This window comes from Mesoplodon mirus, assembly GCF_964341445.2.
Source record: "Mesoplodon mirus genome assembly, chromosome: 4".
NCBI classification, from domain to species: domain Eukaryota; kingdom Metazoa; phylum Chordata; class Mammalia; order Artiodactyla; family Ziphiidae; genus Mesoplodon; species Mesoplodon mirus.
The window spans coordinates 139,780,056-139,804,742 of NC_138979.1; the positions used below are offsets into that span (position 1 = coordinate 139,780,056).

The 24,687-nt window shown below is 38.8% G+C and overlaps 1 protein-coding gene across 2 annotated transcripts in view; it reads left to right on the plus strand.

Annotated features, from left to right (window-relative positions):
• The window catches only part of FRMD6 (FERM domain containing 6), an 81,291-nt gene that overhangs the window by 20,781 nt on the left and 35,823 nt on the right, over window positions 1-24,687 (plus strand). For both annotated transcript variants that reach the window (XM_082617416.1, XM_082617417.1), the window contains exon 2: window positions 24,428-24,672. In XM_082617416.1, the coding sequence (XP_082473542.1) occupies window positions 24,574-24,672 (99 nt within the window). In that variant the 5' untranslated portion in view covers window positions 24,428-24,573. The remainder of the gene's footprint in view (window positions 1-24,427; window positions 24,673-24,687) is intronic.

Below are 24,687 nucleotides of genomic sequence, written 5' to 3' on the forward strand. Positions count from 1 at the left end.
CCTCTTTTTGTTGATGAGTCTGGCTAATGGTTTATCAAGTTTGTTTATCTTCTCAAAGAACCAGCTTTTAGTTTTATTGATCTTTGCTATTTTCTTTGTTTCTATTTCATTTATTTCTACTCTGATCTTTATGATTTCTTTCCTTCTGCTAACTTCGGGTTTTGTTTTTTCTTCTTTCTCTAGTTCCTTTAGGTGTAAGGTTAGATTGTTTATTTGAGATTTTTGTTGTTTCTTCAGGTAGGGTTGTATTGCTATAAACTTGTCTCTTAGAATTGCTTTTGCTGCATCCCATAGGTTTTGGATCGTCGTGTTTTCATTGTCATTTGTCTCTAGGTACTTTATGATTTCCTCTGTGATTTCTTCAGTGATCTCTTGGTTATTTAGTATCATATTGTTTAGCCTCCATATGTTTGTGTTTTTTATGGTTTTTTCCCTGTAATTGATTTCTAATCTCCTAGCATTGTGGTCAGAAAAGATGCTTGATATGATTTCAGTTTTCTTAATTTGCTGAGGCTTGATTTGTGACCCAAAATGTGATCTATCCTGGGGAATGTTCTGTGCGCACTTGAGAAGAAAGTGTAATGTGCTGTTTTTGGATGGAATGTCCTGGAAATAGCAATTAAATCTTTCTGGTCTATTGTGTCATTTAAAGCTTGTGTTTCCTTATTAATTTTCTGTTTGGATGATCTGTCCACTGGTGTAAGTGAGGTGTTACAGTCCCCTACTATTTTTGTATTACTGTCAATTTCCTCTTTTGTAGCTGTTAGCAGTTGCCTTATGTATTGAGGTGCTCCTATGTTGGGTGCATATATATTTATAATTTTTATATCTTCTTGGATTGATCCCTTGACTATTATGTAGCGTCTTTCCTTGTCTCTTGTAATATTCTTTATTTTAAAGTCTATTTTGTCTGATATGAGTATTGTTACTCCAGCTTTCTTTTGATTTCTATTTGCATGGAATATCTTTTTCCATCCCCTCACTTTCAGTTTGTTATGTGTCCCTAGGTCTGAAGTGGGTCTCTTGTAGATAGCATCTATATGGGTCTTGTTTTTGTAGCCATTCAGCAAGCCTGTGTCTTTTGGTTGGAGCATTTAATCCATTCACGTTTAAGGTAATTATCGATATATATGTTCCTAATACCATTTTCTTAATTGTTTTGGGTTTGTTTTTGTAGGTCCCTTTCTTCTCTTGTGTTTCCCACTTAGAGAAGTTCCTTTAGCATTTGTTGTAGAGCTGGTTTTGTGGTGCTGAATTCTCTTAGTTTTTGCTTGTCTGTAAAGCTTTTGATTTCTCCATCAATCCAAATGAGATCGTTGCTGGGTAGAGGAATCTTGGTTGTAGCTTCTTCCCCTTCATCACTTTAAATATGTCATGCCACTCCCTTCTGGCTTCTAAAGTTTCTGCTGAGAAATCAGTTGTTAACCTTATGGGAGTTCCCTTGTATGTTATTTGTCATTTTTCCCTGTTGCTTTCAGTAATTTTTCTTTGTCTTTAATTTTTGCCAGTTTGATTACTATGTGTCTCAGCGTGTTTCTCCTTGGGTTTATCCTGCCTGGGACTCTGCGCTTCCTTGACTTGGGTGTCTATTTCCTTTCCCATGTTAGGGAAGTTTTCGACTATAATCTCTTCAAATACTTTCTCAACTCCTTTCTCTCTCTTCTTCTTCTTCTTCTTCTGGGACCCCTATAATGCGAATGTTGTTGCATTTAATGTTGTCCCAGAGGTCTCTTAGGCTGTCTTCAATTCTTTTCATTCTTTTCTCTTTATTCTGTTCCGCAGCAGTGAATTCCACCATTCTGTCTTCCAGGTCACTTATCCATTCTTCTGCCTCAGTTATTCTGCTATTGATTCCTTCTAGTGTATTTTTCATTTCACTTACTGTATTGTTCATCTCTATTTGTTCTTTAATTCTTCTAGGTGTTTGTTCTTTAATTCTCCTAGGTCTTTGTTAAACATTTCTTTCATCTTCTTGATCTTTGCCTCCATTCTTTTTCCGAGGTCCTAGCTGAACTTCACTATCGTTATTCTGAGCTCTTTTTCTGGAAAGTTGCCTATCTCCACTTCATTTAGTTGTTTTTCTGGGGTTTTATCTTGTTTCTTCATCTGGTACACAACCCTCTGCCTTTTCATCTTGTCTTTCTGTGAACATTGTTTTTGATCCACAAAGGATTGTAGTTCTTCTTGCTTGTGCTCTCTGCCCTGTGGTGGATGAGGCTATCTAAGAGGCTTGTTTCCTGATGGGAGGGACTGGTGGTGGGTAGAGCTGGCTGTTTGTTGCTCTGGTAGGCAGAGGTCAGTAAAACTTTAATCCACTTGTCTGCTGATGGGTGGGGCTGGGTTCCCACCCTGTTGGTTGTTTGGCCTGAGGCTACCCAACACTGGAGCCTACTCGAGCTCTTTGGTGGAGCTAATGATGGACTCTGGGAGGGCTGACGCCAAGGAGTACTTCCTAGAATTTCTGCTGCTAGTGTCCTTGTCCTCATAGTGAGACAGAGCCACCCCCAACCTCTGCAGGAGACCCTACAACACTAGCAGGTACGTCTGGTTCAGTCTCCTAAGGGGTCACTGCTCCTTCCCTTGGGTCCCGGTGCACACACTACTTTGTGTGTGCCCTCCAAGAGTGAAGTCTCTGTTTCCCCCAATCCTGTCAAAGTCCTGCAGTCAAATCCCGCTTCCCTTCAGAGTCTGATTCTCTAGGAATTCTTCCTCATGTTACCGGACCCCCAGGTTGTGAAGCCTGACGTGGGGCTCAGAACCTTCACTCCGTTGGGTAGACTTCTGTGGTTTAATTGTTCTCCAGTTTGTGAGTCACGCACCCAGCAGTTATGGGATTTGATTTTATTGTGATTGCGCCCCTCCTACCATCTCATTGTGGCTTCTCCTTTGTCTTTGCATGTGGGGTATCTTTTTTGGTGAGTTCCAGTGTCTTCCGGTTGATGATTGTTCATCAGTTAGTTGTGATTCCAGTGCTCTCGCAGGAGGAAATGAGGGCACGTCCTTCTACTCTGCCATCTTGAACCTGTTCTAGTATAGGTACATTAAAGATTTTTTTAAATGATTGCACATCATATATTTAAAGGTGAGACATCGGTTGCCTGATTTCTCTTTAGAATTTCGTAATTTTTAAATTGCAATAAAGAATGCTCTGAAGCTTGAATAAAATAGTGCTAATGTTTTATGGAAGTGCATCTACCATATGCCCTCCTGCAGGAAGTTTTACTTACATGTGGACTTTGGAGAAGAAACCTAATTTAGCATGAGAATATCTGCAGTTCATTCTTTCATTCAATAATCATTTATGTGCCAAGCAGTTTGCTAGAAATTCAGTGATGAACAATGCATGGACCTGTCCTCTAGAAGTTAGAGCCTGGTTGATGAGGGGAGACAGACAAACAAATGAACAGTTATACCATGTGATAAGTGAAATACTACCTATTAAAAACTCTGCTATTGCAATTTTTAACAAGAAATTTTCTTTTGCCTCTCCAGAATCCTTGCTGGATGGTAACCTTTGATAAACATAAAAGGTCAACCTTTGTTTTTACTTAGTATCCTTTAAAATTATAGTCTATTTCCAAATCACCGTGACTTCCTACATTTTAATTCTAAGGTCTGGTTTAGACTTTTTGAAGCCATGGATTTAGCCAGTTTACCTAATGTATTGTTTCACTATTGTTTATGCTCTGCGTCATGCAGTGAAGGGTTTGAGGTGATGTATTACTTAACATGTAAGGCACTTTAATGAACGTGTAGATTCATTAAAATTTTTTAAATAAGCATTTTTTTTTTTTTTTTTTTTTTTTTTTTTTTTTGTGATACACGGGCCTCTCACTGTTGTGGCCTCTCCCGTTGCGGAGCACAGGCTCCGGCCGCGCAGGCTCAGCAGCCATGGCTCACAGGCCCAGCCGCTCCGCAGCATGTGGGATCTTCCCGGACTGGGGCACGAACCCGTGTCCCCTGCATTGGCAGGCGGACTCTCAACCACTGCGCCACCAGGGAAGCCGAGCATTTTTTAATGATATAAATTACATATAATAAAAATGAAGTTCACAAATTTTAAGTAGATAATTTGATGACTTTTGACAAATGTATATAATCATGTTACCAGTGTCACGATCAAGATAAAGATCATTTTTGTCCTGCCAAAAAGTTTTTTACAGCCATCTTTTAGCCTCTCCCCCTCCACCACTTCCTCTCTTCTCTGCCTTTTCCCCTTACCTCCCCATCCCTGACAGCTACTCATCTTTAGTTTTGCCTTTTATATAATTTCATATAAATGGAATCATATGGCATCTAGTTTTTTCTGCCTTGCTTTTATATCTGACTTCTTTCACTTAGCAAAATGCTTTTTGGATTCATCCATTTTGTTGCCTGTATCAGTAGTCCCTTTTTATTGTTGGATATTATTCAGTTGTTACAATATGTTTATTCATTCATCTGTTATTAATGGATATTTGGATTGTTTCCAGTTTGGACCTGTTATGAATGAAGTTACTATGAACATTCATGTGTAAGTCTTTGGTGACTATCTTTTCATTTCTCTAGGGCAAATATCTAAGAGTGAGATACCTGAGTTGCGTGGTAAATCAACTTAATTTTATGAGAAATTGTCAAACTGTTCTCCAAGGTGACTGTATCATTTAACATTCCCACCAGCAGTGTCTAAGAGTTCTAGTTGCTCCAAATTCTCAGCAAGACTTGGTATTCAGTCTTTTTAATTTTAACCATTCTTGTGAGTGTGTAGTGGTATCTCACTGTGGTTTTTGTTTACACTTTCCTAATGACTAATAATGTGGAGTATCATTTCAAATGCTCATTTGCCCTTTGTATATCTTCTTTGGAGAAGTGGCTATTTAAATCTTTCGACCATATTTTTAAGAGAGTTGTCTTCTGTTAGTTATAAGAGCTACTTATGTATTCTGGATTTATGTTTTTAATCAGATAAGTGTTTTAAAAATAGTTTTCTCAGTCTGAGGGTCGCCTTGTCATTTTTACATGATTTTCAAAGAGGAGAATTTTTAATTACAAAGAAGTTCAATTTATTTTTTAATGTGTCATGGTTTTTTGTGCCCTAAGAAACCCAAGATCACAGAGATCTTCTTCTAGAAGTTTCTGTAAGTTTTATAGTTTTAGCTTTTACATTTGGATCTGTGATCCTTTCAAAGTAATTTTTACATATGCGTTGAGGTTGTTTTTTTTCCTTAAGGATATCTAATTATTCCAGCACCACTTATTGAGAATTCATTCTCTCACTGAATTGCCTTGGTGCCTTTGTCAAAAATCAAATGACTTTTTATGTATGGCTCAATTTCTGGACTATTTGTCCTATTCCATTGATCTATATGTCCTATTCCATTGATTTATATGTCTGTCTCTAGGCCAATATTATACTGTTTTGATTACTGTTCATATGCCTTATAATAAGGCTGACAGTCAGCTAGTAAGTCCTCCAACTTTGAATGTGAGTAGTGAGAGCAGACATCCTTTCCTTGTTTCCAATATTAGGGGAAAACCATTCAGTCTTTCACCATTAAGTATAATATTAGCTGTAGACTTTTCATAAACTGTCATGACTTCTTACACTCTTGGAGCAAATAATTTCCACATTGTAGACAGATTAATTCAATTGGAAGATGTTTTTGAAAGACTCTTTAGAGGGAATTTCAGGATTTTATCTCCTGAATTCCCTGAGACTTTTACTGAAGTTACAAAGCCAGTAGATAACTTACAACTTTCCAAATCTTATATCTGAAAAAGAATTCTTATCCAGCTTTCCATAGAAAGCCCATGACTAGGACCAACACCATGTTTTCTTTCTTTCTTTTTTTTTTTATTAGTTTCTGCTTTATAACAAAGTGAATCAGTCATACATATACATCTGTTCCCACATCCCTTCCCTCATGCATCTCCCTCCCTCCCACCCTCCCCATCCCACCCCTCCAGGCGGTCACAAAGCACTGATCTCCCTGCGCCCTGTGGCCGCCACCCACCATGTTTTCTTAATTCACTCTTCCAAATGAGGAAGTCATGAAGGGAAAGAGGCACTTCTCTCCTAATGACTTTTTGAACACTTGAATAGTTTTGCCTCTGTATCTAAGATGAGATGATTCCAAGGCAATTGTTGGCAAAATATAGCCTTCTTTTGGTAGGGTTAAGGGAGTAAAATGGCAGTGATGCACTACTGGTTTTACACAGCTGTCTCGTCAGGAGTGATGGCTGAGACCTTGGAATAGGCTGCTCATCTGGTTTCTCCAGGACAGAAGTCTATAGGTCAGCCTCAGAGCTAGTTGCCTTTCTAGCATGATTAGAGCCATATAAAAAAAATCAGTCCTGAGCAGAGGTAGGGTGGTTTCTGTTTTTTGTTTGTTTGATTGGTTTGCTTGTTTGTTTTTAACTCTAACCTTCAAGGCTGAGCTGTGGTTCCATTTTTCATGGAGGATTAACCCTGTTAGTGTAGGGCAAGGTGTAATTCTGATTTCCTTCCTCCACACCCTTTAAAAACCATACTTGAAGTCTTTCTCACAGCATTAGATTTTGATTACTGTAAGAAGGAGTGCTCTCTTTTGGCAATGTGCAGGGGGAATGCACAGCACAGAACCAGAAAATCCAATGAACAGGTAAGTCAAATGGGCTATTTAGTGACTTACTATTGGGTTTTGTTGACTTTACACACCAAGGAGCCCAGAGGTTCACTGTTAAGTGGCTTTTATTTCTATTCCCTTTGAAATATGTGGGTAATAATTGAGTAGAGCTTGGTTTTTATCTTATTTCAAATGCTAGTTGAGAAGAGTTCCAGAAATAAGGCCTGTGTATTGGTATATGGGAAATAGAATGTTAGTACATAGGTAAATACCACTGGAAAATCAGATTTCACACTTGATAGAACTGGCCAATTCATGGTAGTTGTCTTCCAGAAGCTAAGGGAATTAAACACTGGATGGCAGGTAAAGGAGAGCCAGCTTCTGATTGACGATTCTCTTGGGAAAAACCTAAGGCCGCAGCCCTGGCTCCCAGTGAAGTTCCCCATAGCAATCTTAACAGTCTTGGATTCATGTTTCTCCAGAATGACACAAGCCACTTCTCTCTCCTTAGAGTAGATTGGCTAATGATTCGATGATGCCCCAGAGGATTGGGGTTGGGGGGGTGGAAGTGGGTGGCGAGATGTTTTTAAAGTTTAGACTGTTAGTCTCGGTTAATGGTAACTGAAAGCTTTGTTAGGAATGAGTGTCTTTTAATGTGTTGGAGATGTATCCCTGCATGACAATAGCAATGGTAAATATTTTGTAAAGCTATAATAAAGAAGTCATACATATATCTAAAAAAGACAAAAACTAATTCAAAAAGATACATGCACCCCAATGTTCATAGCAGCACTATTTACAGTAGTCAAGCCATGGAAGCAACCTATAAGCATCCATTAACAGATGACTGGGTAAAGAAGATGTGGTATACACACACACACACACGTACATGCACACACAATGGAATATTACTCAGCCATAAAAAAGAATGAGATAATGCCTTTTCCAGCAAAATGGATGGACCTAGAGATTATCATACTAAGTGAAGTAAGTTAGACAGAGAAAGACAAATATGATATAATATCAACTATATGTGGAATCTAAAAAAAAATGGTACAAATAACTTATTTACAAAGCAGAAACAGATTCACAGACATAGAAAATGAAACCATGGTTACCGAAGGGGAAAGGGGAGGGATAAATTAGGAGTTTGGGATTAATAGATACACACTACTATATATAAAATAGATAAACAACAAGGATTTACTATACAGCAATGGGAAGTATATTCAATATCTTGTAATAACCTATACTGGAGAAGAATCTGAAAAAGAATATATATATAAAAATAACTGAATCACTTTGCTGTATACCTGCAACTATCACAAAATGGTAAATCAACTATACATACTTCCGTTTAAAAAAAAGAAGCCATATATAAAACAAACATTTATCATTTCCCTTAAGGATTTTTCAAACTGTATATCAGAGTTCTAAGGAGGGTTTTTTTTTTTTTTTTTTTTTTTTTTTTGGCGTTACGTGGGCCTCTCACTGTTGTGGCCTCTCCCGTTGCGGAGCACAGGCTCTGGACGCGCAGGCCCAGCGGCCATGGCTCACGGGCCCAGCCGCTCCGCGGCATGTGGGATCCTCCCGGACCGGGGCACGAACCCGTGTTCCCTGCATTGGCAGGCGGACTCTCAACCACTGCGCCACCAGGGAAGCCCCTAAGGAGGGTTTTTAATGATTAAAATAATCATTGTTTTTCTCTGACTTTTTGAATTGATATTTTCAGATGTCTTTTATATTTATGTGACAGTTTTGTTTCTAACTTATACATTCACAGCAAAACCCCTAAAGGAATGTTAAATAAGACTTTTGTGCACTATAAAGCCGTGTTAGAATGTCCAGAGGAATCTTTTACTCGAAAGTCTGTAGATTGTGCTTTTGATCTTTTACTGTAGAGGGTGCCTGGCTCTGTGAGTCTCACTTCACACCATTCTGCACGTTTGACACATGCACAGTATGTGTGTGTGTATGAGGGTGTGTCCAGGTAATGCTGCTCATTTGGGTGTGTCTGGTTAAAACAATTTCAGCCCATAATTTATATGTATAAGTGTAAAAATTGGATTCTTAGCATTTCAAAATCTTTTTCTGGCTTCATAAACTTTTTTATTTTTACATATAATTCTACAACTATTAGGATAAAAGGCAGGTTTTACTAGCATTTGGGTATGTTTACTTTAGTGAATCATTTTAACATGTTTCTTAACTTTCTATTTAAATATATGAAATATGAACTCTGAAAAGAGACTAGTTTAAACTAAATTGTTTTCTACCCATGGGAATTTTTAAATAGAACTTAGAGAAGAAAAATTCTGGAAGGAAAACACACCAGCTGCCTAAAACTACCTGGTATCATCTTGGCCCAGTCATTTCTCTCTAAGTGTCAGTTTCTTAACCTATAAAATTAAGGATTTGGACTAAACCATCTTGAACATCTGATTCAGTGGTAAGGTTTTCATTTGATTGTACTTTATTGCATTACTTTTTCACTTAGTAGTAGATAGAAACCCATGCCTAATCCACTGTCGACTTAAAGGAAAACACACAACATGAGAGTTGTGAGTTTAAGTTTTATTCAGTTAAGTTTTATTCTCACTGGGGACTATATATAGCCCAGGAAACAGCCACTCAGTAGCTCTGAGTTAACTGCTCTGAAGAGGTAGGCGAGGAGCCAGTATGTATATGAATTTGGGGGCTAGGAAATACAGATAGTCAAGCATACATCTTGGTAAAAGATTACTACAATCACAAAGAACAGATATCACAGGTTAATGATTCTAGTGCTTTTCTATTCATGGGAAGATGCAAGAAGCTGGGGTCTTTGAAATTCTTCCTGAGATTTGCATCTAACTATTTAGGAGCTTGTTTATCTAAAGCAATTCATCCTGAATTCCTTTCAAGATGCATGTTGGTTAGTGACTACGTGGGTTGTGACTTAACCCTTGTATAACTGGTTGTTACATATCTTTTTAAAGTTTAATCAGTGGTATGTGATTATTCACAGCATTTTAACATCAGTACCTCCGACTTTAACTTTTCTAAATTGCGAAATACACACATAGAGGAGTGTTTATAATGTCTATGTGCATTTTAAACAGTAATAGTTATAAAAGAACACCATTGTATTTACCACGAAGCTTAAGAAAAAGACGATTTCTGTAGCACCTTTGAAGTCCCTGACCCTTTCCTGAAGACATTCCCTACCTCAGCCTCCCCCACCCCTTAGTACCACTATTACAATTTTGAGGTTAATTGTTCATTTGCCTTTCTTTATAGTCTCACCGCATATGTATGTATCCCTAAATGAATCATTGTTTGGTTGCCCGTTTTTGAACTTGCTATTCATAGAAAAGAATCATAGCATATATAGTCTTCGGCAACTTGGCTTTTTTTGTTCAACACTGTTTTTTGAGATTCATACTTGTTAATGTGTAGCTGTAGTTCATTAATGTTCGGTGCTGAATTGTGTTAATGTACCGTACTTTATTTACCTATCCACTGCCAGTGGACTTTTGCATTTCCAGTTTGTATGTTTATTTCATTCTTGTTATTAAGAACCATTTCATGACATGTAAAATCCTTTTGCAGTGTTATAAGAAAGCTAGCAGCTTCCCAAATGCTTAATTCAGTCTTTAAAGGGCTCCATATATTACCACCAGATAATGAGAATTTTACAGCAAAATTATTATCTAGAAAGCTGCAGTTCTGTGTCAGAGAGAATTGAATGCAACTCCCATGAATGAAGGACTCAGAGATTTCATTGTGGAAATTAGAAGCAGATGCTTCTAAGTTGGAGGATTTTCCCTGAGAACAGCACTTTTTGTTGGCGATGTCATGCTAGAAATTCATCTTGGTTGAAAGGAATTTTTGTCCTAGTTGCTAAACCGATATGACTTTTGAATACAGATGGCTATGAAAAAATGAAGTTTCAGTGGTTTAAAATTTATGAATTTTTACCATTGCCTTTGTTCTTCTTGTTGGTTGCTTATCTAGCATCTACCTTCATCTCCCAACTTTCCATGTTTTTGTTTTGATGTCCATGTACTTCAGGGGAAGTTGATCCCACCTCTAGCTCTGGAGGTGGGCCCTGGGAGGCTTCAGCTAATCTAACTATTCCATGCCCCTGCCCAGTGATAGGGGGCTTGTAGCCTAAGACATCCAGTCAGAGTGAGTATCAGTACTCTTGTTTGCCTCTACATTCTGGTTGATTTGGCTACTCTGAGAGATGCCAGCCCTGAAGTGGAGTGATTCCAAGGCGCCAGGAAGAAACTAGGTCCTGGATGACATGTTAAACTACTGCATCAAACCAGCCACAAGCTTACCCATCCTACTTCTAGGCTTCCAGTTACTTTAATTTTTATAAATTCCCCTTATATCATTTAACTAGTTTAACTATCAGTAGTTAACACTTATATAGTGTCTACCATATGCCTTATAACTCCCTTTAAAGTAGATACAGTTATTATTTCCATTCTAAAGATATGGAAGCTGAGATGTAGCGAGGTGAAGGGACTTGTCCAAGGTCATACAGCTAGTAAATAGTCAAAGAGTCCAACCCAGGCAATGTGGCTTCAGAGTCCAAGTTCAATTTGGATATCTTGGGTACTTGCAACTTAGTGCATCCCAACCAACGTATCTTTATATATGTTTGCTTAACCTGATACACATGGAGAAAGTTGGCTTAACCTGATACACATGGAGACTTTCCTAAAAACTGTACTTTGTTGACAGTATTGACATTACATTTGTCAATTTAAAGACAAGAAAAAAGGTGCCCTCTTTCACCTATAATTAACATACAAAAAATATTCAGGAAGCTGTGACCAATACTGACTCCCATTGCTGGGGTGAGGGGAGTGCTTCTTGAAGAACCTAATTTTAATCTTAATTGCTAGGAAATTCATTCACATTTCTGGTGACTTTCTAAATAATTTAGTCAACATACCTTACTGGGTGCCTGTTACAGACCCAGTACTACTCCAGGCATTAGAAACATAGAGATGCTGACAGAGGCTATCCTTGAGGAGGTTCCAGTGCTATTTGGGGAGACAGACTTGCCAACAAGTACAAAGGTGATAAAAGTGCAGGAGAAACACCCCTCAGCTGCCTACTGATGTGGAGACGTGCTTCACAGACCAGTGTCTTGAGTTTTCCAGGGAGAATGAAGATTCTTTGCTTTTGTTCTTTTGGAGGTGGGTGGAATAATAGGCAAGGGAGGATATTATAGGCAGAGGAAACACCATGGTCAAAAGCATGGAAATATGAGAGCAAGACTTTTTCAGGGAACCATAAGGAAAAGAATTTCAATAATATAAAACGTGAGTTGGAGAATGGCCACACTGAGGAAGGAGGGGACCTGATGGTGAAAGATTGCTGTGCCTCAGAGTTCAGATGCTATCCTGTGGAGGTGCTGTGGCCCTGAAGAATGTGAGCTGGGGTGTGATATGCAAGATCGGATGTACAGTTTAATGAGGTCACCCTGGCAGCATTGCGGGGGTGGTAGATTTAAAGAATGAGACAAGACAGAACATTTAGAAATCCAAGTGAGAACACAATGAGGAGGTATGGCAGGGGAGAAAGCCACTAGAATGATAGACTAGACAGAAGGAAGGGTTTTTTTTTTCCTTACTAAGGTTATTTTTTAAATGTATGTATAGCAACTAAATCTATCCCAACCTTTCAACCATTGAGGACCACTTGTTATCCTTCTCTCCCACCTTCCTTGGCTTTAGATTTGGAAGAATTGTCTATCAAAATAAATTTAAGTCATTTGTTTTCACTTTTTTAATCTGGCAGGTAAAACTAATTGTGCTATGAAAATAAGCACTTAAAAATGATATTAAAGTTACTTAAGTGAATGCTCTTTTAACTTCCCTTGAGATATCGCCATGGGTACATATGCCAATTTTATTAGACTTTTTGAAATATTTAAAATAACTCTAAAGATTCCCATTACTTCTTTTATGAACTCCAGGAGGGAAGCCATTGTAATTGTTGATTAAAAGAATTATGCTTGTAACTGTTCTGTTTAGGGAGAGTATACCAGAATGGTGCTTTGCAGAAATGTTTTTAATCTCAAGCGTTTAAAAAAAAAAAAGTGGTGGTTTTATTTCCCCAGGTATCACTGTTATCATTACCCTTTGCTTTGCCTCTATAACTGAGTGAATAAAGTGAGTATGGTCATAGAAAATAATGTCAAAGAAGGGGAAAATTCAAAGGTCTGGGAGTCAGAATACCACAGTGTGCAAAACCATTGCCAGAGCTAGAGGAGGTGATTGGTTGCGTTAACTTAGAACACAACTTTGAAGAAAACGACCAACTGTATGATGTCCTAATGAGCCAGAAGCCTCTCAGGGTACTGAAGAAAGTGCCTTAAGATGCAGGGGAGCTCCAAGACCTGATGTCATCCATCTGGCCTTTGCTGGGGTGGTAGGTGGGCAGGCCTCTCTCCTGCCTCCCCTCCCGGGGCCTTAACTATGTTGCTTTCCACCCTTGCAGTTCTTCCTTCTTCTCCCAACCGCATACAAGTCATTCCTTTCCCTCCATGAAATTGGCCTGAATGCTGCACTCCGCTCAGGTCTTAGTCTTTTCTCAAATCCCGCAGCCATTATGTTATCGTGCAGTTTAACATTTAACTTAAAATACAATTGTATTACTTTCTATTGTTTCTACTGTTAATTTCAGAGAGATTATAAGGTCTCTAAGAGCCAGAACTTAGAAATGGTATGAGAGACAAAAAGTAGTAAACTTTAACAAACTGTTATAGGACTCAAATGCTAGTTGGCTTATGATTGTTCATGGACTAACAGAATACATGCAGTCTTTTTCTTTCTTTTTTTTTCTCCCTACCTCTTAGATTTAAGAGGCTTTCTTTACTTCTTTATTCCTGCAAGTTCTGTTCTAAAAACATATAGTGAAACAGGGTAATTTTTGGCTGTAGTGGGTATTTGTGATTTGGGGGGAATGTACTCAGTAAATGGTGTTTTTTGTTTGTTTGTTTGTTTGTTTTTGCGGTACGTGGGCCTCTCACTGTTGTGGCCTCTCCTGTTGCGGAGCACAGGCTCTGGACGCGCAGGCTCAGTGGCCATGGCTCATGGGCCCAGCCGCTCCGCGGCATGTGGGATCTTCCCGGACCGCGGCACGAACCCGTGTCCCCTGCATTGGCAGGCGGACTCTCAACCACTGCGCCACCAGGGAAGCCTGGTGTTTTTTATTATTGATGTTATTTTTGATATAAAATAGTTTACTAATCCATTGCTGTTGTTAGACTATTTAGATTTTTTTTTCCAGTTTTTACTCTGATGGATAATGGTTCCTTAAGTACGTTTGATCAAAAGTGTGGTGCTCTGTTTGAATTATTTCTTTCTTATACATTTCCCAAGGTTGGCTTACTGGGTCGAAAGGTATGAACATTTTTATGCTTCCTACTAGAGTCATGTTGGTCACAGTGATTTACAATGCTAACTACAGCTTATGAGTACATCCATTTCACTCATTTTTCTCCTTATTGCAATACAAAGCTTCCTTGCCTATCTTTCTTATATTCTCCCTTGTTTATAGCCAAGGACTAGCCATATAATTTTATTCATTAGAGTATGATAAGCATTACTTGGCACCAATTCAGTTCCACTTTAATTGGAAGGTTCTTTTCCATTCCCAGCCTCAAGGTACAGCAAATCTCATTGGTTAAATACAAAAATGAAATAATTTATTAGCTACTAATAGGAGAAAAATACTATGTCTTGCAAAATTCAAGATATGATTAATGACAGAATAGATAGATTAGAACCAACACATATTACCAAAAAGCAATTCCTCCACTTGCTTTCCATGTTAGGAAGTCAGTAACATTACCTAGTAGTAAATGAGTAACCCAATTAATAATCTTCCCAACAATTCCATTTCAGAGGTGAGAAAAATGGACACAAGGAAGTGAAGAGACTTGCCCAAGGGCATCCAAGTGGCAGGTGTCAGAGCTGGCATCCAAATCGGAGCAGTCAGGCTCCAGAGTCCAAGCTTAAGCAGCACATTATATTGCCTTTTTCCTAACTTAAACTTTCTATTGATTCAATAGCTACATTTCACGTGTAGTTATCACTTGTATTATATGTACATATTTACATACATATGCTATTTATGTAAAAATATATACGTATACTTACATATTTAAAATAAATACATATATTTACATATCTACAAACTTTTCATACAATAACTATATTATAATAACTGCATTTCAAGTGACATACACAGCTACTTATATAGCGTGTATAGTGTAATAATGTTACAGTCAGGTTATAGTCCCTACTTGATTGCATTTGGTAATTAGCTTAATGATTTTCCCTTTACCAATTTTTGAAAAATTGCTACAACTGTACTATAAACTGACCAATTCCGAAATTATATATCAACGATGCTTTCTAGCTATTTTGTTTGCAGAAAAAGCATTTTCTGCAGCTACTGTAATTTATTATAAGTGAAAAACATAATAAAAGCATATTCAGCACAATTCTGTAAAAACACATAGTGGTCTTTAATAAGAGAGGATTATTCACCCACAAATTAGTATTCCAGATAAGATATTCTCTTGTTGCTGAAAATTACTGTTATGAATTAATTGCCCTGTAGACTTTGTTTGCCTTGAATGAATTTATGCATTATACCCATAAATCACTTGCTGTATGTAATGATCTTAGAGAATGATGGTATCTGACCAGCAACTCAACCACCTAAACTTTTCATCTACTCAGATTTTTTTCCTGCCTCCCAGGTCTTCTCTGCTAATGGTGAATATTCATCTTAGAGAATATTCTCCTTTGTTTTAGAATCAAGAAAAACTTTAAAACTTAGGGCAATGTTTTTTTCAAGTAAACATTGATGTGGGTAGCCAGTGATAGTAGGCATTCAGTGAATTAATGAATGAATGTATCAAGCAGTATATCAGCTTGTTTGGATGGGCTGTATTCAAAAAGACTCATTCAGTTGCAAGTGGCAGAATTAGCTGAAGAGAACAAATAATTTATTCACTCACATATGGAAATTCCTAGGGGTAGTTTCTGGCTTCAGACACAGCTGGTTGTAGCAGCTCAAATGATGTAACGAGGATGCTTTCTGAGCTTCTCTTTCATCTGTGATGTCTTCCTTCTTCAGGAAAGTTCTTACCATGTAAAGATGATTGCCAGCAGCTCCAGGCTTATATCATTCTCACAAATAACAATCCGAAGAGAGGAGCAGCCTTCTCCATTTGTATACTTTTATATGGAGGAATTCTGGCCTTGCTTGAGTTATATGTTCTTCCTTTAGACCAAGCACTGTGACTGAAGATGACGTACCCAGTTTGGCCAGCCTTGAGTCACATCCCTACCCTTCCAGAGTAGAGTATACACTGTGATTGATAGCTCCACTGGAAATATCTGGGATGGGAGAGGGACACTCCCCAGTGGAGAGATGGTACCAAGCAGATGAAAACATGTTTTTTTACATTCCATCCTTCAGTCAACAAGCACACACATTTGAACCTATACATTCATACATACTTTCTCTTCTTCAATACATAAAATTTCAGAGGAATTACCACCTTATATAACACAGCTGTCCCATTTACAACCAACAGTAGACTTAACTTCCCCACCCCAAATAGACACCCCAAAGTTTAGCCCTGATGCTGCCTCTGGCTCTGAACTCTAGATCTCTAGATGATACGTATTTTTGTCAATCAGTTGTAGATGTGTCTTCTCATGTGAGCTGGCAACTCATGACGGTTATTTTTACGAGCATCCCCCCAACAACCTGATATCTAGTACTTTATGTCCATTGTCTCATTTAATCTGACCAATAATCCTAGTAGGCCAGTAGTACATATTTTACAGATGAAGAGTCAGGCTCACAGATTAGGTTCCTTGCCCGAGTTCATACAGCTCTTATTGTAGAATCTAGGTAGGATTCAGGTTTGTCTGACTGGGGAGGTTAAGTCTGTCTTCTTAATCAGTATTCTGTCCATATTGTCTCTAAACACCTGATGTTCAACCGTATGGGAGGTGATCTTCAGCTTTTCAGTCCCTCCTTTATCTACTAGAACAATGGTTAGAGGTGGGAAAGAGACAGCAACAAAAGAGTCTGATGTTCTTTCCAGAGGGTTTGGCTCCAGATAGCTGATAGATGTCAGCTACTTTGTTTTTTAGATAAAACAGTAACTGCAAAAGAGGCCATAAAATGTACAATTTACTTACTCTCTTTTAAAAAAAAATTATTTTTTATTTTTGGCTGTGTTGGGTCTTCGTTGCTGCGTGCAGGCTTTCTCTAGTTGCGGCAAGTGGGGGGCCGCTCTTTGTTGCGGTGCGCGGGATTCTCATTGTCATGGCTTCTCTTGTTACGGAGCGTGGGCTCTAGGCGTGCAGGATTCAGTAGTTGTAGAACGCGGGCTCAGTAGTTGTGGCTCATAGGCTCTAGAGTGCAAGCTCAGTAGTTGTGATGCACGGGCTTAGTTGCTCCACGGCATGTGGGATTTTCCTGGGCCAGGGATTGAACCCATGTCCCCTGCACTGGCAGGCGGATTTTTAACCACTGTGCCACCAGGGAAGCCCTACTTACTCTTAAAATTATATGAGGAAAATAATTCTGTGGATCCAAAATGACCCTTGTAAGCAAATGACTCTAACTTAAGAAAGAAAATATTCTTGTAATACAGAGAGCATACAGACAAATTGAAAATCAGGTATCACTTGTTTCCAGGTCAGTTTTTATATTTCTAGATACTGGGATCAAAATATAAGACTCGGGCTTCCCTGGTGGCACAGTGGTTGAGAGTCCGCCTGCCGATGCAGGGGATACGGTTTCATGCCCCGGTCCGGGAAGCTGGGTCCATGAGTCATGGCCGCTGAGCCTGCGTGTCCGGAGCCTGTGCTCTGCAACGGGAGAGGCCACAACAGTGAGAGGCCCGCATACTGCAAAAAAAAAAAAAAATATATATATATATATATACATATATATATATAGGACTCGCCAGCAACAAGTAATAATGGAAGTCTACTTACATGAGAAGCTTGGCAATATACTCCATTAAAAATTGAAGTTTCGGGCTTCCCTGGTGGCACAGTGGTTGAGAGTCCGCCTGCCGATGCAGGGGACACGGGTTCGTGCCCCGGTCCGGGAAGATCCCACATGCCGCGGAGCGGCTGGGCCCGTGAGCCATGGCCGCTGAGCCTGCGCGTCCGGAGCCTGTGCTCCGCAATGGGGGAGGCCACAACAGTGAGAGGCCCGCGTACCGCAAAAAAAAAAAAAAAAAAAAAAAAAATTGAAGTTTCAAGAAGGCTAAACTTCAAAGTGGTTCTGAAGCTAGAGGCCATTAGACATTCAAGACGTTGAAAAATTTGACTTCAAGGTTCAATCCAGATTTCTGAGTTTGGAACTTAGTTGCTGACCTTTAGTTGGAAAATGTTTATTTGGTAAGAATTATACTACTGCTTAAAAAATAGCTGGATGGTAAAAGTAGCCCATAGTGACTCAATAAGGAAACTTGTTCTCAACAATTAGTTCTCAACAATGGGTGATTTTGCCTACGAGTTGACATTTGGCAATGTCTGGTGATATTTTGTGTTGTCACAACGGCGGGTGGGGGGATTCTCCCTACATTTAGTGAGTAGGGACTAGAGATGCTGCTGAGCATCCTGTAATATGCACAGGACAGCCCCTCACTACAATGAGTATTTGGCCCCATAATGTCAATAGTGCCAAGGTTAAGAAACCCTGCTGTATAATATTCCTTGTCCAAGGACATGTATGTAGTAAGCCAAATAACCCACTTTTAATGAGCATGTACTATATGCCTGCCATTGGAGATTAAAAATACACACACACACTCTCACACACACATACACACATAGCTAGTGACCCTGCTCTAAGAAGATCTGAATAGAGGAGATAGACAAGAAAAATAACAACTACAAGTTACTGAGTCATCCATGAGGCAGAACTTTAACGGAACATGAACTAGTCCAGGGTCAGCTCAGATTCAAGAGAAGGGGAAACAGATCCCGCCTCTCCATGGGAAGCATGACAAAGAGTTTTCCGTTTTCTTTCATATACCGTAAGTACTAAACATCAGCACTTGGCACATGGTAAGTAAATGTTAGCTATAATTAGTGCTATTATTTTACCTTTTCTGAAGAGTAAGTGAGCCTTGGCATTTACTGTCCCTCTACTTGGAAAACTCTTCCCTGGGATGGATGGATGGATGAAAGGAAATAAGGAAGGAAAGGAGGAAGGGAGGGAGGGAATAAATTACATCCCTCTCTTAGTTCTGGTATCTGCTAAAACATCAACTTGTCAGAGATGCTTCCCCTGGTTACCGTGTATGAAATAGCAGTCCACACTACCACATTATCTTCATCAACTCTGTCACCTACTCTGGGTTTATTTTTCTTCATAGTACATGTCACCATCTACGTTATATTGTCTGTCTCCATTAGAGTGGAATATTTGTTTTGTTCATTGCTGTGTACTCAGCACTTACAAAAACACGTGACACATAGTAGGTGTTTAATGCATATATGCTGAATGAATGAATGAATAAGTGAACAACAACAATCCAACTAATTTTACCAAAGGCATTTTGGTGTCACTTTTAGGATACCATTCATTAAGAGACCATGTCCTTTTTTTCCAAAATGATCTTAGCTACAGTATTCATATACCTAATGCTGTCATCTGTTATGTCTTTTCATAAGAAATGCCCATTGGAGTCTGTGTGCTCTTGGGAAGCAGGGACAATGTCATCATCTTAAGCATCTTGGCCCTGTTATATCCCTAACTAGATGGTGAATTCATGGGTATTGGGGCACATCTTCTATTGCTTTTGTGTTCTGCTTTTCACCAAGTAAATACTACAGTGCTGTGTGTATAACTTGAGTTTCATTAATGTGTAGTGATTAAATTAAAAGATAAGGCTCTCTGCAATCCAGTTTTTCAAGATGTTTGCCTTATTTTTGTTAGGTAATAGAGATACCTTATTGACTGTTGAAATATGCCTATTAGCCATGCTTGCATTATAGTAATTGTCTTATCAAATTAACCACCTGTTCACGTTTTTTAGGGCGACAATCTCAGAATTGAGAATCCTCCTTTGCCTCCATTCAAAGTGAGACTATACATATTGTATGGGTAGGAAGTTTCTGGTGACCTAGGGATTTTTTAAATAAACTTTTTAACTTTAGAATACGTTTAGATATACAGGAGTTACAAAGATAGCACAGAGTTCCTCTATACCCCACAGGTACCCACTTTCCCTGTTGTTAACCTCTTACATAAGTGTGGAACATTTGTAGTGAACCAGCATTGATACATTATAATGAACTAAAGCCCATACTTTTATTCCAGGGTGACCCAGTTTTAAAGGCTACATCCAATAATTTCTAAAAAATGAAAATCAATATTGAATGTCCATACTAGGTGGTAGCTTCCTGATTCTTAAAAGAAATGAAGTAACTTTGTAACCAATGGGGCTTATCAGAAAGTAAGGAATTTACAATAATGTGGGTTTAAAATTCAAGTGGGGAAATCTTAGAGCGTAACATTTTATTTGTAAGTTGGGTGTTTGTAAAGATGGCGGGATGGGGTTTGATCAGTATCTAAGCTGTTTTGTTGTTGTCTGGGAAATATGGTACTATAACATGGTTTGTTCTTCATAGATAATCTATCCCAAGATGATTGAACAGACAAGGGCTGCCCTGGAGTAGGAAATGTGCCCTCCTGGGACTGAGTTGGGATTTAGCTTAGGATACAGAATAAGTAGCCAATGGCTCAGAGGCTAAATTCTATGATTAAAATTAGTTTACATTTAGTCGAATTCTTTCCCCCAGGACTCTCCAACTTAAGATTAAATCTTATACTGAAGCACATTAGAGATACGGGTATTTTGCTATTTCAGTGGAACCTTTTAACCAGCTTTAATGCAGGCCTGGGTAAAGTAAAATCTTAATACTATCTCTCTTTCAGGGCTTTTCTAGTTTGCTATCCTCAAAGCAGAAAAAGCAGCAATGAAGCAGCACCGCTTCTTAAAGACTCTGCTTTTATTAAATTTTCTTCAATAATCCTCTTCTAGTCTTTTTTTTTTAATACTGCACTATCTGAACCATAAACAAACTAGTAAATAAAAATCATATCCATGAAATTTTTAAATTATTTTAATGAGGCTCTGGAAACATCCCAAAACTCAGAAGATATTTTTCCCTAGTTTATTTTTTAAATTCTAGAAATTAGGTCAGTAGAGTTATCCCCCTTTAATTAGAAATGGAAAATTATATGAGTAACTCAATTTGAAGTATAGATTTGAATAATTATACTGAGATTAATATCATTTAAGGGTTTGAATTTAAACAAGTTACATTTAATCATAGCTTATAATTTCTTGAAAAGATTTTAATGTCAGAGAGGAGGCCAAATGTTGGAATATATCAATTCATAGGGAAAAATTTTGCCATGAAATATAATATTTGACAATGAAATTGTTTCAGAACTGTATTTCTCAGGTGGTATGCCTGAGAATATTATTCTACAGGACCTTAATAGATTTTTCTTGCGGGGAGGGGGAAATATTCTGTGCCCAAGTAAGTTTGAGAATTATTAAGTTAAATTTAAGAAGTTGCCCGTAGGACTTCTCAGAGCCTTCAGTGCTTTCTGAATTGCTAAGAGAGGGTATACAGGATATCCTGTTTCCTCACCTAGTTACATTTTTTAGGAGAACATTCTGAGTACACAAATTTGACCTGATTTAGGAATTCATACCTTTGAAAATGTTGAGCACTTTTTTTTTTAGTTATAGTGATGATGTGTGCTATATTTCACATAGTTGCTTATCCCTAATTCTGTACCTCAAGATATTTTCCCAGTGTCTTCTATGAAGGTGTTATATCCAACCCTCTGCTCAGCAACTTCTTTCTGTTAGCTAAAGTGTTGTTTCCATATGTGACTGCATATCAGAAATACTTGGGGAGCTTTTTTAAAAAATGAAGATTCCTGGGCCCTGACCCTGGAGATTATGAGTCAGTAGCAATGTCACTGTGCTCAGGATTCTGTATTTATTACAAACACCTAGGTGATTGTGATACAGCCGACACTGGTCCTCCAATTGGTGCGTTGGAACTGTTAAACTAAAAGTGTGCATTCTGCAGATGGACGATTGGATTTGGAGTGCAGTTAGTTTGTGGTCATAGAACACGTGGGCTAACCATTCCATACTGGAGAGAACTATAGCACTGACCTCTGGTGACCCTATAGGGTGATGTACTGGCTACAACCTAATGTGAGACAATTGCTATTATGCTTTAACGAAATTGAGCTATTTGTAATGAGGTGGATAGACCTAGAGTCTGTCATACAGAGTGAAGTAAGTCAGAAAGAGGAAGACAAATACTGTATGCTAACACATATATATGGAATTTAAGAAAAAAAAATGTCATGAAGAACCTAGGGGTAAAACAGGAATAAAGACACAGACCTACTTGAGAATGGACTTGAGGATATGGGGAGGGGGAAGGGTAAGCTGTGACAAAGCGAGAGAGAGGCATGGACATATATACACTACCAAGCATAAGGTGGATAGCTAGTGGGAAGCAGCTGCATAGCACAGGGAGATCAGATCGGTGACCGCCTGGAGGGGTGGGATAGGGAGGAGGGGTGGGATAGGGAGGGTGGGAGGGAGGGAGACGCAAGAGGGAAGGGATATGGGAACAGATGTATATGTATAACTGATTCACTTTGTTATAAAGCAGAAACTAATACACCATTGTGAAGCAATTATACTCCAATAAAGTTGTAAAAAAAATAGAAAAGCAGAATACTAAGGAGCTTTTGGTCACCTTCCTAATAAGGAAATACTTACTGTATATGTTTTTACTTAGTTTGAGTAGCTCCCTTGTGGATGGTATTTCATTCATACTTTAAAAAGAAATACTAGTTTATATTTACTCACGGTGCCATCTAAGAATATATTCTGTCCCGTCTTCATGCTGATAACAGATGGACTTTGAACCTCAAGCAAATAAGCCTCATGTATGCTTTGATTTATGTCAGCAGTGATAATAGCTATTCTATTAAAACTGTATGATTATACTTTCTGCCTGGAGATTCCTACATATCCTACAAATATAGCTGGAAAGGAACAATATAAATAATTACTAATGGTTTGACAGACAAATAGTTTTAACATACCTTGGTTGAATAGTGTTATATTAGCAATAATATATGAAACACTAGGCACATTTATTAAAAATAGGAAATATCTACCATTGTTTTAAAATTATTCTTCAAGGTCTTGCCAATGCAGTGAGACATGAAACAGAAATAAAAGTGTGATTATTGAAAATTGGAGATAAAGTCTTCATTACTTGCAAACAAAATTCTATACACTGAAAATCTGAGAGAAGTTAAAAAATAAAATGACATGGTTTAATAAACTGATTACATATGAGAGGTATCCAAAATCCACGGTATACAAATATAGTTTATACAGTCATGTTATTTCTATGTATTAACTGGTTGGTGAAATAACATATAGAAAAATTAAGTTTGCATTGTCAGGTTAGAGAATCAGAAGAGAGCAGCACCATAAATACTCAGGAAGAAAAAAGTTGTAAGGAGGGCTTAACAACCTCAGTAAGTGTTGTACATAGAGAGATCAATCAAAATGAATCCTGTGGGGCTTCCCAGGTGGCGCAGTGGTTGAGAGTCCACCTGCTGATGTAGGGGACACGGGTTTGTGCCCTGGTCCAGGAAGATCCCACATGCCGCGGAGTGGCTAGGTCCGTGAGCCATGGCCACTGAGCCTGCAAGTCCAGAGCCTGTGCTCCGCAACAGGAGAGGCTGCAACAGTGAGAGGCCCGTGTACCGAAAAAAAAAAAAAAAAAAAGAATCCTATGGATTCTCTTGATGGTCTAGAGATCACTGGCTTCCTGTAGCAAAGCCATGCTGGTGAAGAGAAGGAAGTGGAAGCCAGACCTCAGTGGTTGAAGAAGGAATATGGACATTTATTTGAGTTCGATTGTAATGGAAGAAAAAAAGAAAGAGATTGATAATTTTGTTGTTGTTGCAATTTTGTCATTTTGTTTGTTTATTCCAGAACCCTTCATTTTCTCCCATGTGAGACTGGAAACTTCTCAAAGGCAGGCTTCTGCTTCTGTGAGCCCTGTAGTACACAGTACTGCCTTAAATGTAGAGGGTTTATGTTTAATTCATGACTGAATGAAATTTTTTTAATAGTTATTTATTTATTTTCCTTTTTTTTTGGTTGCATTGGGTCTTAGTTGCAGCACATGGGATCTTCACTGAGACATTTGGGGTCTTTCATTATGGCGCTCAGCCTTCTCTCTAGTTGTGTCCTGTTGGTTTTCTCTCTCTAGCTGTGGCATGCCAGCTCCAGGGTGCGTGGGCTCTGTAGTTGAGGCACGCCGGCTCCAGGGCACGTGGGCTCTGTAGTTTGCAGTACGCGGGCTCTCTTGTTGAGGCATGTGAGCTCAGTAGTTGGGGCGCGCGAGCTTAGTTGCCCTGTGGCATATGGGACCTTAGTTCCCTGACCAGGGATCGAACCTGCATCCCCTGCATTGGAAGGCGGATTCTTTACCACTGGACCCCCAGGGAAGTCCCTGAATGTTTTAAAACACTTGATCGTGGGCAAAGCACAGAGTACGTTTCTGTGCATTCTCATTGATTAAGTGAGGGAGCCCTCACTGTGAGACATGCTGTACCTGCGCCAACGAGACTAGTCGTGCTGCTGCTCCTCTCCTCGTCTCTCTCCTCACCAACCTTACCGCCTTTATTCACAGCCTCCTTTTGGGCTTTTTTTACAGCTATGAAACCCACGTAGTAGAACGTCATGATGCTTCTTCTGTAGGGCGTGTGATGAGGAGCAGAGTTTGGCTTTAGAGTGCTCGGAACCAGAGGAATTGCCGAGGACTCGGAGCCCAGCCCTGATCACTAGAGAGCCCACAACACAATGAACAAATTGAACTTCCATAACAACAGAGTCATGCAAGACCGCCGGAGTGTGTGCATTTTCCTTCCCAATGATGAATCTCTGAACATCATCATAAATGTGAGTAGATCCCAC